The following is a 13,761-nucleotide window of genomic DNA, read 5'->3' on the forward strand; positions in this document are numbered from 1 at the left end:
AGACCTTTGGGGCCTCCTCACATTTGGGGCAGTTAGTGAGAGAGACAAATATTTAAGTTAGGCACAATGAAGTTATAACTAATTAGATACAAACCTCAAATTATCTTACTGTGTGATGAATTTCAGATATTACTCTGTATGATGGACACAAAGGTCTTGATGTATTAAGGAATGTAAATGTCTATATGTGTAGTATTTTGCGTAAAATTTTTCTGCACATGCCCAGAAACAAACCATACGCTAGAGAACGCAGCAACGTCCAATTCATCTTCGAGCACAAAAAACCCTACTACAGACTACAATTTCAGGGGTGGATCACGGAAGGAAATGGGCGTATGCATTGCAGTCAATGTACAGTAAGGGCGTGCCAAGCTCCAGCGCAATCATCCAATTCAAGCTTTGGGCATCTCAAATGTACGTGTTTTACACTTAGCATCCTGATATAGGTATTTTATGGAGAGAATTTTTTTTTCTATTTTTAATGTTTTGTCATTATAACTAGAACAGGGGACATTGATTGAATTTGTTTTTTCTGTGCATAACTTATATTCCACGTAACCGTATTGTCATTTAGAGCAGAAAGCACCTAGACCGCATTCATCAACAGAGGTAGGACCAGATTAAGGGACACATGGGCCTGGGGCTGAAAATTATAAAGGGCTTATTGTGAGAAGTGCTGTCCCACCGGAGGTGTGGCCAGTGATGTGTGGGTGTGGCCAGCTGTGTGTGGGCGTGGTCAGCATACCTTTCACTTCCCTCTAACCACCTACATCTCCTCCCATCATCCCTTATATAGAGAGTGCACCAATAACTGGCTCACACAGCATGAATGTAAAGTGATGAGTGGAAATATATAAAGTGCTTTAACAGAAACATGAACAATGCTCATTTTCAAGTTTTTAACATTGAACAAAGTACATACAGGGTGCTGAAAACTTGAATCTATGAAAATATATATATAAATACACTGTCTATTGTATGTATCTATATTGATCCTATTACATATAAAAGGCCTTTGATAAAAGTGCCACAGGAAAGCCAAAACGGCCGACAGACACTATCATGAGCTCTGTTCAGCACCAGCGCAAGATGAGTATATGCTGAAATAATTATGCTGCTTATCTGCCTATTTTGACTTGCTATGGATGGTATAATGGAACAGCTTCAGTTTTTGATTTTAAAAGTGATAAAAAAGATTATTTTTATATCGAGTGCTGGTTTCCAGTCTTGTCTGGATAGGAATTTATGTGCAATTTATTCAACCTGGCACTAATTAAGTTTTTGGATGTGATGTGCGGCTTTTATTGACATATCTATCTATCTTGATAAACATTCACTGCCCACTTTATTAGGTACCTGAACACCTGCTAGTTAATGAAAATATCTAATCAGCCAATCGTGTGGCAGAAACTTAATGCATAGAAGTATGCAGACATCAGGGGCTGAGTGGCAGGGGCATCTGCTCCCTAGGTGGGTCCCATAGTGGGCTACCTTGTGCTGGGGCGCTGACCCATCTGCATTTTATGTTCCTTTAAAATGTTCCTAATAGGCTGCTGAGTCCAGTTTTGCCCCCACAGGATAATACCACCCCCCCCCTACACCCCCCCACCCTCGGCAGACATGGTCAAAAATTACAATTGTACTCCAGACCACACATCAGAATGAAGAAGAAATGTGATTTAGTGACTATTACTGTGGAATGATTGTTGGTGCCATACAGGTTGTTTCGGTACCTCAGAAACTGCTGATCTTTTGGGATTTCTACACAACAGTCTCTAGAGTTTACAGAGAACGCTGCTGAAAACCAGAGCGGCAGTTCTGTGGGTAGAAATGCCTTGTTACTGAGAGATGTTAGCACATCCAACCTTGTATTGAACGTGCTACAGCAGCAGTTGTTACTGCCACACAATACAGAGGGAAACCTTGTGATCACCACACAATACAGAGGGCAACCTTGCAACCACCATACAATACAGATGGCCCCCTTGTCACTGCCACACAATGCAAAAACCTTGTGACCCCCACACAATAATGAGGGCAACCTTGTCACCATAACAAAATACAGAGGGCAACCTTGTGACCACCACACAATACAAAGGGCAGCCATGAGACCTCCACCCAATAGAGAGAAAAATATGATTTTTATTGATACAAAGAAACTGTGCAGTTAATGTGTGAGAATGTGATTATAAGCTGTTGGTCATTTTCATACATAACACCTCAAATGGCCAAAGTGGAATGTATAAGATTTGCTATATATAACTATTCCTTCTTCAAGTGTTCATACATCTGAGCAGACTTCAAAATGCAAATAGTTAAACACAGTTACCTGTCGGTGGCACCAGGGTATCATCTCCATTGAAAAAGTTGGCAATTTTGTTGTAAGAAAAGGAATGGATCCCTATGCTAATACACACAGCTATTCACACATGCATATTATATTGTCACATATCCCTTGTTGGGCCTGTTGTCACATCTGTCACGTATCTCCTGTTAAAAATAAATTGCTCCTACCTGTTGTGCTGAGCACCGTTGACCTCCATCTGGGACTGGTTGGTATAGCACGAGTCACTCACAGCCTCTGTAGGTGCAGCCACCACCCCACTTAGCAACAGGCAGCCAATTGCTCACCAACGACGGGACCGCCCCCTGGCAACCAGGGAAGCAGCCAGTGGCCCACATCACCACCCCGCACCACTCATCACCCTGAACCCCTTCCCGCACCAGATGCCCTCATAAAAAGAAAAAATAATTCCTCCAGGTTGGCCTGGGCCTATTTCTGTGGAGAGGCCTGGGCCTGCAGCCCCATTATTAATCTGGCCCTAACAATCAGGAGTAACTGTAAAAATGTACTTTCCGTAAACATGTACCTTTCAGATGCCCAAAGCTTGAATTGGGTGCTGCAGTGTGTGCTCCAGCTTGGCACACCCTTACTGTACACTGACTACCTGCATACGCCCAGCGCCCTCCCCATTCCGCCCATGAAATCATAGGCTGTAGTAAAGGTCCCTTGAGCTCGAAGATAAATTGAACGTTCTTGCATTTCTGGGCATGCAAAATACGGCACGTATCAGCATTTACATTCCTTAATGAATCGAGCCCAATATGTGTAGTATTGTATAAGAGTTTTTCTATTGTGTTGTGTGATATAATGCTCTAGAAAAACGATGATTCTAAATACACATTTCCATTCCTCCTCTTTTCTATAATATCCCTGTTTGAGTCCAACTAGTGCCCCCTGGACTACATGCGGGAAGTCATGTGACCCTCATAGCCACTGACCATTTCACTTTTTCAAATCATGGTAATAAAACAGTTTAATCTGCTATCGCTGTCTGATACTTTTTGGTGCATACTTGTCCCCTCTCTCAGAATATCCGGGAGACTCTCGAACTTTTAGACGTCGTCCCTCCTTGATCCCGCTTCATTTGCTTCTGAAGTAGGAGTGTTTTGATGACACAATTTGAAGCGAATCACGTCACCACAGTATACTAAGGAGAATTATCACTTGTAGCTAAAGGCTATAAACCCCTCATTAAGGTTCTGGTGAAGAGTAATTTCACTGACTGACTCAAGAAATAAACCGCTTACTGGAACAAAGGTCAATATTCAATGAGTGGAATATGGACAATAAACTGTGTTGTAATATCTTATTGACTTCTTCAATCGTTGCTGTGGAGATATTTGCAAATAGAGGAAAATTATTTGAAGTCGCCTTTATGTTGATTTTCGAAGTACAATTTTGGAGTCTTTTACAGCTGGTTTTATATAATTCCTTCTTACCAGTCGTTAGTCCAAAAAACAATCGGTGCTAAAACAATTTTTTGTGCTCTGGTATTTTTACAATTTGATTTACAATTTGTATAATTTAGGAACTTTCTGTAATTTATCATTTATAAACCTTGAACTAGTTCTGATTTGTTGCTGGATGATAGTTTCATACCTGGTATCTCTGCTCCCCAATCACATACAACAAAAGACATATAAAAACCCCTCACATATGTACTGCAGCCGCGAATCAAAAAGAAAAGTGTTATCCAGGAATGGAATGTAAACCCGGCGAATACACAGGAAGCGGAGGGGAAATATGTGCGGTTCAAACGTTGTATCAGAATAACAAATGATTTACAGCTGAGAGGTTGCAGAATGAGGATAGAAAGCATATTTTCAGGGCACTTTCATCTCATAGTGAGAACATTTACAGATTTGGAAGTATTCACTAAAAAATCATCACCCCCAGAACAGCCTAAATTCTTTGTGCATTTATACAGGTGTGAAAGTCCCAGGAGATTAGCAAGTTCTGAGATACTCAAACCACCCTGTGTGGTACCAACAATCATTCCACCGTCAAAGTCACTTACATCACATTTCTTCCTTGTTCTAGTGACTGGTCTTAACAACAACTGAACCTCTTGACCGCATCTGCGTGCTTATATGCGGACATATGATTGGCTGATTAGATATTTGCATTAACCAGCAGGTGTACCTAACAAAGTGGCCACTGAGTATATATATATATATATATATATATATATGATAGGCTCCAGTTTATTTCCACAGTCTAATGCCGCACTGGTAGGTTAATGTCAATCTGTGTGTTTTATGTGTGAGAGAATTTAGATTGCTAATTCGATGTGAACAATAAACATTGGGCCTGATTCATTATGGAACTTCAGCAACAGATGTCTTACTTGAGTCTCCTGGACAAAAAACCATGTTACAATGCAAGGGGTGAGAATTAGTTTTCTATTTTGCACATAAGTTAAATACTGTTTTTGTTTTCATGTAGTACACAAATACTTGATAGCTTTATTTTTACAGTGAAATGTAATGTTGATCTAGGTTATGTCCTACTCCAACTATAAATCTGTCCCCATATTTTAAATTTACCTCCCCCCTCCAATGCAACATGGTTTTGCCCAGTTGCAAAGTTACTCATTTTTTATGCTTTGCTCTACTTAATGACTCAGGGCCGTATAGTCCATACTATATCCGGGAGACTCCCGAAATCCGGGTAGGTCTCCCGGACTCCCGTGAGAGCAGGCAAGTATCCCGCATACGGCAACTCACTTGTGAATTGCGTCATTTTGGCCCCGCCCCCAGCGACAAAATGACGTATTTGTTTCGGGGTGCTGTCAATTGCGTCAAAATTACGCGATTGACAGCACCCCGCCCCCTCCCACCCTCCAACCATGCCCCCTGCCCAGGATCTCCCGGAATTCACTTTTAAAAGGTTGGCAAGTATGGTATAATCTTATCATATAGCCCCCAGTTATTTAAAATAAACTAATGCTAGACGGTGGTCTTCCTGCATCAGCAGCCAACACGAGGCGTTTGCATACATTGCCTTCATAAATTGTAATTATTAGCACTGTTCCACTAGTCATCTCTTGCCTTGTTGGACAATGTTTATTATTTAAAGATCGCTTCTATTTCAGAACTTCAAGAATATGAGCATCTCTGCGTATGGAAAATGATACAGTCGCTTTTTAAACCGTAATATCTCCTGAAACTCATAAGTAAAAACTAAAAAAAGAAAAACATTCACCCATTGCCCAATTTCCCATAAAATAAATAAAAATAAAAGTCAACATCGGCCACTATTAGACACGAGCGAGACGACATGTGACACGTCACCCGCTACTCTTCATCCAACCTCTACCGCATCCAATCAGATGTCGCCCCAATACACAACCTCAGATTCCATAACCTGTATAAAAGTATTGTGTCTTCATATGGCCATAATCCTCCTTGACTTTGAATATCGTTATAATGTACAGTAGGCAAGATATTAAGGGTTTTAAAATTAGCAAGTTAGTATAACAGTAATGAAATGTCACAACACAATAATGGAAAGAAAATAAGCAAAGTACAATGGTTCTGGCTTAGAATGGAGTTTAATGATAAGTCCTATTTCAGGAATTCCTCTCCCATTCTATTGGAATGATCTCACTGCTCAGTAGGGATCAGTATACAGCTGCGGGGTGTGTAGTGCTCCCCGCATGGTTCTGATATGAAATGTATTGCTGATGTCACTGGGAGTCACACATACGTTGGTACAAACCCGTTCTCCGCTCCGATCGTACTTCTTGCCCTTATGAGCTTAAGGACCCAGACGGAACCAAGCTCACAGGTCGATTGCTGTTTAGGTTCTTCTAGGCGCAAGGAATTCAAACACTGATCAACGGCACAAGTCTAACACTGATCGATGACTTTAAAGTATACAAGTTACCCACCCAAACCCCCATCAAACATAAAAACACTCATCAAAGACAGATACTGTATATAGATAGATCAAATAATTGTCTATCTACGTAATAGCAGCACCAACAATGCCCCAATCCTGGACGGTCATATTTTATATCTTCACAAGTGAAGGGACCTGCAAGTTGCAACCGGAGATATGTCAGTATGTGCATTTATATGCATATGTATTAGTGTATTTTTTACCCCATATCTCGTCCCATGCTTGCATCTAAAAATAATACTTTATACATTCAAAATGCATGTGCTGTGCCATCCGCACCCGGGGTCCTAAACCAGAGGTCCGTTTGGCACAAAGAATCGTTTTACACAATAATAGTGTCCTTTTTCTGCATTAAAGTCGTAACTACTGATAAAAACAGTTCTTAAAGAATAGTTGTCGATTCTTCCTCTTCTTACGGCCGCTGAATTGTGTATGGCCGAGCTGCCCGTGGAATTTCAGACACCTTCGTGGCATGCAAGCCTGTCTGCTCTCCCATCCGGAGCTCTGGGAATGGTTAGTGTCCAAGTCAAAAAGTTTCTACTCCCATCAGATGCCGCTAGTGAGGTCATTAATTACACGCGCTTTAACCAGCTTCCTTAAGAATTCTTTCTCTTTCTGGATATTGTGAGTCCATGACTAAAAAAATAGAAAGGAGGGAGAGGGAACAATGGCAGATGAAAAAATGACTAATTTTCCGACTGAAGAAAATAGGTGGTGCGTATATATATATATATATATATATATATATATATCCAGATTACCCATTGTACTGCATAATTATCACAGGACTTGTTTGGTTTTCACAGTGTGTTGTATAAAAATATTTAGCTTTCTGGTGAATAACCAGAGAGATGTATTATTAAAGTGTTAGAGGTCAAACAATGTTTCCTATGTGTGGAGACTACAGGGCTCTTTATAAAAACATCATACTACATTTGGCATTTTGTTTCACAATATAATATATTGAAACATAATTTGCGCAGAGAGCTCTAGAAATCAGAAAGAAAACAAAACACTAAGGGCTAGATATACTAAGCTGCGGGTTTGAAAAAGTGGGGATGTTGCCTATAGCAACCGATCAGATTCTAGCTGTCATTTTGTAGACGGTACTAAATAAATGAAAGCTAGAATCTGATTGGTTGCTATAGGCAACATCCCCTACTTTTTCAAACTCGCAGCTTAGTAAATATAGCCCTAAATAATAAAACTGCTGCTTGATGATAATGTCATAGATGATCACTGAGCACCTTCTCCCATAGCCACTGTGAGGAGCACTGCTACACAGTATAATGAGGGTAATATCATACATGTACACATGATCACTGAGCACCTTCTCCCATAGCCACTGTGAGGAGCACTGCTACACAGTATAATGAGGGTAATATCATACATGTACACATGATCACTGAGTACCTTCTCCCATAGCCACTGTGAGGAGCACTGCTACACAGTATAATGAGGGGAATACCATACATGTACACATGATCACTGAGCACCCTCTCCTATAGTCACTGTGAGGAGCACTGCTACACAATGTAGTGAGGGGAACATCATACATGTAGATGTGATAACTGAGCACCTTCTCCCATAACTGTGAGGAGCACTGCTACACAATGCAACGAGAACATTACACATGTAGAGATAATCACTGAGCTACTCCAACAGTCACTGCGAGGAGCACTGCTACATAATAATGAGGGAAATATCATACTGTAGGCATAATCACTGAGCACCTTCTCCTGTAATCACTGTGAGAAGCAGCTCTATAAGAATATGAGGAAGGTCATAGCACCAAAGGTAATTGTATAACACATATTTGATATCCTTGGGCCTGATTCATTAAGGATCTTAACTTGAGAAACTTCTTATTTAAGTCTCCTGGACAAAACCATGTTACAATGCAAGTGGTGCAAATTAGTATTCTGTTAGTATTAGTATTCTGGGGAGGCTGAGTGAGAGGGAGAGAGAGGAAAATCCGCTCTGGGGAAGCTGGGACCATTATTTATGTTCTATACAGTGGCTCAGTGGTTAGCACTTCTGTCTCCCAGCACAGGGGTCATGAGTTCAATTCCCAACCATGGCCTTATCTGTGTGCAGTTTGTATGTTCTCCCCGTGTTTGTGTAGATATCCTCCCACACTCCAAAAACATACTGGTAGGTTAATTGGCTGCCGTTAAATTGTCCTTAGTCTCTCTCTCTGTCTGTGTGTATGTTAGGGTATTTAGATTGTAAACTCCTATGGGGCAGGGCCTGATGTGAGTGAGTTCTCTGTACATTACTACGGAATTAGTGGCGCTAAATAAATAGCTGATGATTAGGTAGGGTACAGGTTTGTTTGTTAAATTATTATTCCCATCCTTTCCAGAAACGTTACATAGCTTCCGTCTGTGTCATCATCATCATAGACTTGTAATCTGACAAAATTTGGAAGTTTAGTTAAAAACAAAAAAGAACCTGTTCTATATTTTACTAAAACAAATATGTTTTTGTGCTTCTGTATCTGCCTGTTGAGGCATGTAGCCAACATTTTAAAGCTTATTGTTATACTTTGTATTCTTTTGTCATGCGGCTGCGTGCCGTATGTTTACCACGTGGGTGGTGTTTGTAACCTGACGGCACAAGTCTAGCTGAGCCCTTTTATGGGTAAAGTGAGGTTTTAAGTGTAATTAAAGGTAACTGTGCAAATATGCATCAGAAAGCGATGTTACCTCTTTAATGGCTGCCATCTTGATAGTCTCGTAGTAGTGAAGAGGCGCATTGGGAAGGTTCATATCATACCCAAATCCTGCCACTGCCACCTCGTCACAGTTGTGTAATGCCATGGTGATAGCCACACTGCCCAAAGTCGGGATGTTCTGTATATAACAAACACAAATAGCGATAAATGCTTATCAAGTCTCTTAGTCATATAGACGGTACCACAAACCCCACCACACAGGTTCATCCACAACAGTGCGTCAGAGCTCCGGCACAGACTGCGAGGCGCATGGTCGCCACAATAGCTGTGTGTTCTTCTAATGCTTAGAATAAAAGTAGAATTAAAATAATCAGAGAAACATGGGACTTACGCCAGTTTGCGCAGCGTAACTTGTGTTAAATCGCTCTGCCTATTCCTATTATTATTATTATTATTAATTTTTATTTATAGGGCGCCACAAAGTATCCGTAGCGCCGTACAAGGACAAACAATGGCACAGTACAAGGTGAAACAGCACAGTACAAGTAACAGTAAGCACTATAACTCTGGGGGCTCAGGCACAGCATGAAAGAGAGGGAGGGAGGGGAAAAGTGAGTATAGGCAGGTAACTATGGCCCAAGAGGGTGGGCACGGATGACAGGTTGAGAGTCACTGAGGGGAGCGGAGAGGAGACAGAGGGCAGAGGGACTGAGAGGAGGTGAGCTGAGTAGCTGGAGAGCGCAGTTAAAAGTGATGGAAACAGAAGGTAGGAGAGCCCTGCTCAAAGGAGCGAACAATCTAAAGGGAGGGGAAGATAGACAGACACATGGATGGAAAGTGGGCGCACATTAATACGCCTCTGCAGACTTGTGCGACTCTGGCAATTACTCCCGCCTGCTCCTGGAGAAGCGGAATGGGGGGGGGGGGAGCAGCGGTTTAACGTAAGCCGAGTACAGTAAAGGAGTGTGACCAGCAGATGAGGTCAGGTATAGATACACGCTGCAAATGAGGACTTGTCTATTTGACCTATACTTCCGTACTCTTCCTTTAAGAGAAATTACACTGTTTTTGCGGCCAGTTCTGCATCAGCCCCGTTGTACACTACTGCTGCTCTTTCTGTATGTACAAGATCTCAGTATTCTGGACCTGACTAGTTTAACAACATTCTCTGCAAGAAACGTATGACAAAATGTTACATAGTAGCTGAAACACAACGTGAATTCCAAATGGCGCCTTGTGGCCGAGGACAGAAGAAAGGTCCAACATAGTCAGAATGGATCACAAGTCATCTTAAGATAATTATAAACCATTGTTATCTGATACTCATCCCTTAGAAGAAAGAGGATGTGTATATTCCTCATTGTCTGTGCAGAGCAGATGGGAACACTAAATCAGCCAGGAGAGAGAATAATGACCCACATGTCACATGCGGAGGAGCTAGAAGCTCCAGACAGATAACAAACTCTACATCTCATTCACTTATCCCAGAGAGCCGGGTACTCACAAGACATTAGATCACAATCATACAGCTCATACCGAGCGGAGAGGAGAGATATAAGAAGATTATTTTACCATCATCGCTTCAGGGTGTACAATGTATTACAGGAGCAATCGTAGAATAAGTCTCGTGCCCTCTGTGATTGTGTGTGGAACATAACCTTGTGTCTTCATTAAACTGACCACCCCACACGTCACATACACAGACCACCCCACACATCACATACACAGACCACCCCACATCACATACACAGACCACCCCACATCACATACACAGACCACCCCGCACGTCACATACACAGACCACCCCACATGTCACATACACAGACCACCCCACATGTCACATACACAGACCACCCCACACGTCACATACACAGACCACCCCACACGTCACATACACAGACCACCCCACACGTCACATACACAGACCACCCCACACATCACATACACAGACCACCGCACACATCACATACACAGACCACCCCACACGTCACATACACAGACCACCCCACATGTCACATACACAGACCACCCCACACGTCACATACACAGACCACCCCACACGTCACATACACAGACCACCCCACACGTCACATACACAGACCACCCCACACATCACATACACAGACCACCGCACACATCACATACACAGACCACCCCACATGTCACATACACAGACCACCGCACACGTCACATACACAGACCACCCCACACGTCACATACACAGACCACCCCACATGTCACATACACAGACCACCCCACACGTCACATACACAGACCACCCCACACGTCACATACAGACCACCCCACATGTCACATACACAGACCACCCCACACATCACATACACAGACCACCGCACACATCACATACACAGACCACCCCACATGTCACATACACAGACCACCCCACACGTCACATACACAGACCACCCCACACGTCACATACACAGACCACCGCACACGTCACATACACAGACCACCCCACACGTCACATACACAGACCACCCCACACGTCACATACACAGACCACCCCACACGTCACATACACAGACCACCCCACACATCACATACACAGACCACCCCACACGTCACATACACAGACCACCCCACACGTCACATACACAGACCACCCCACACGTCACATACACAGACCACCCCACACATCACATACACAGACCACCCCACATGTCACATACACAGACCACCGCACACATCACATACACAGACCACCGCACACATCACATACACAGACCACCCCACACGTCACATACACAGACCACCCCACACGTCACATACACAGACCACCCCACACGTCACATACACAGACCACCGCACACGTCACATACACAGACCACCCCACACGTCACATACACAGACCACCCCACACGTCACATACACAGACCACCCCACACGTCACATACACAGACCACCCCACACATCACATACACAGACCACCCCACATGTCACATACACAGACCACCGCACACATCACATACACAGACCACCGCACACATCACATACACAGACCACCCCACATGTCACATACACAGACCACCGCACACATCACATACAGACCACCCCACATGTCACATACACAGACCACCACACGTCACATACACAGACCACGTCACATCGCATACACAGACCACCCCACATGTCACATACACAGACCACCCCACACGTCACATACAGACCACCCCACATGTCACATACACAGACCACCCCGCACGTCACATACACAGACCACCCCACATGTCACATACACAGACCACCCCACATGTCACATACACAGACCACCCCACACGTCACATACACAGACCACCCCACACGTCACATACACAGACCACCCCACACGTCACATACACAGACCACCCCACACATCACATACACAGACCACCGCACACATCACATACACAGACCACCCCACATGTCACATACACAGACCACCGCACACGTCACATACACAGACCACCCCACACGTCACATACACAGACCACCCCACATGTCACATACACAGACCACCCCACACGTCACATACAGACCACCCCACATGTCACATACACAGACCACCCCACACATCACATACACAGACCACCCCACATCACATACACAGACCACCCCACATCACATACACAGACCACCCCACACGTCACATACACAGACCACCCCACATGTCACATACACAGACCACCCCACATGTCACATACACAGACCACCCCACATGTCACATACACAGACCACCCCACATCACATACACAGACCACCGCACACGTCACATACACAGACCACCACACGTCACATACACAGACCACCCCACATCACACACACAGACCACCGCACACGTCACATACACAGACCACCACACGTCACATACACAGACCACCCCACACGTCACATACAGACCACCCCACATGTCACATACACAGACCACCCCGCACGTCACATACACAGACCACCCCACATGTCACATACACAGACCACCCCACATGTCACATACACAGACCACCCCACATCACATACACAGACCACCCCACATCACATACACAGACCACCCCACACGTCACATACACAGACCACCCCACATGTCACATACACAGACCACCCCACACGTCACATACAGACCACCCCACATGTCACATACACAGACCACCCCACATGTCACATACAGACCACCCCACATGTCACATACACAGACCACCCCACACGTCACATACAGACCACCCCACATGTCACATACACAGACCACCCCACATCACATACACAGACCACTGCACACATCACATACACAGACCACCCCACATCACATACACAGACCACTGCACACGTCACATACACAGACCACCCCACATGTCACATACACAGACCACCCCACATCACATACACAGACCACTGCACACATCACATACACAGACCACCCCACATCACATACACAGACCACTGCACACGTCACATACACAGACCACCACACGTCACATACACAGACCACCGCACACGGCATATACACAATACACAGACCACCCCACACGTCACATACAGACAATCCCACATGTCACATACAGACAATCCCACGCGACACATACACAGACCACACCACATCACATACACAGACCACCGCACACGTCACATACACAGACCACCGCACATGGCACATACACAGACCACCGCACATGGCACATACACAGACCACCCCACACGTCACATACACAGACCACTCCACACATCACATACACAGACCACCCCACATGGCACATACACAGACCACCCCACACGTCACATACACAGACCACTCCACACATCACATACACAGACCACCCCACACATCACATACACAGACCACCCC

The 13,761-nt window shown here is 44.2% G+C and overlaps 1 protein-coding gene across 7 annotated transcripts in view; it reads right to left on the minus strand.

Moving 5' to 3' along the window:
• Positions 1-5,878: 5,878 nt before the first annotated feature.
• Positions 5,879-13,761, minus strand: part of ST3GAL3 (ST3 beta-galactoside alpha-2,3-sialyltransferase 3) — a 239,927-nt gene continuing 232,044 nt past the window's right edge. For all 7 annotated transcript variants that reach the window (XM_075181687.1, XM_075181688.1, XM_075181689.1 and 4 more), the window contains 2 exons: positions 8,956-9,102; positions 5,879-6,883 (listed from right to left, as the gene is read on the minus strand). In XM_075181687.1, the coding sequence (XP_075037788.1) occupies positions 6,794-6,883; positions 8,956-9,102 (237 nt within the window). In that variant the 3' untranslated portion in view covers positions 5,879-6,793. The remainder of the gene's footprint in view (positions 6,884-8,955; positions 9,103-13,761) is intronic.

The sequence above is a fragment of the Mixophyes fleayi genome, chromosome 8, assembly GCF_038048845.1.
Source record: "Mixophyes fleayi isolate aMixFle1 chromosome 8, aMixFle1.hap1, whole genome shotgun sequence".
Taxonomy (NCBI): Eukaryota; Metazoa; Chordata; class Amphibia; order Anura; family Limnodynastidae; genus Mixophyes; species Mixophyes fleayi.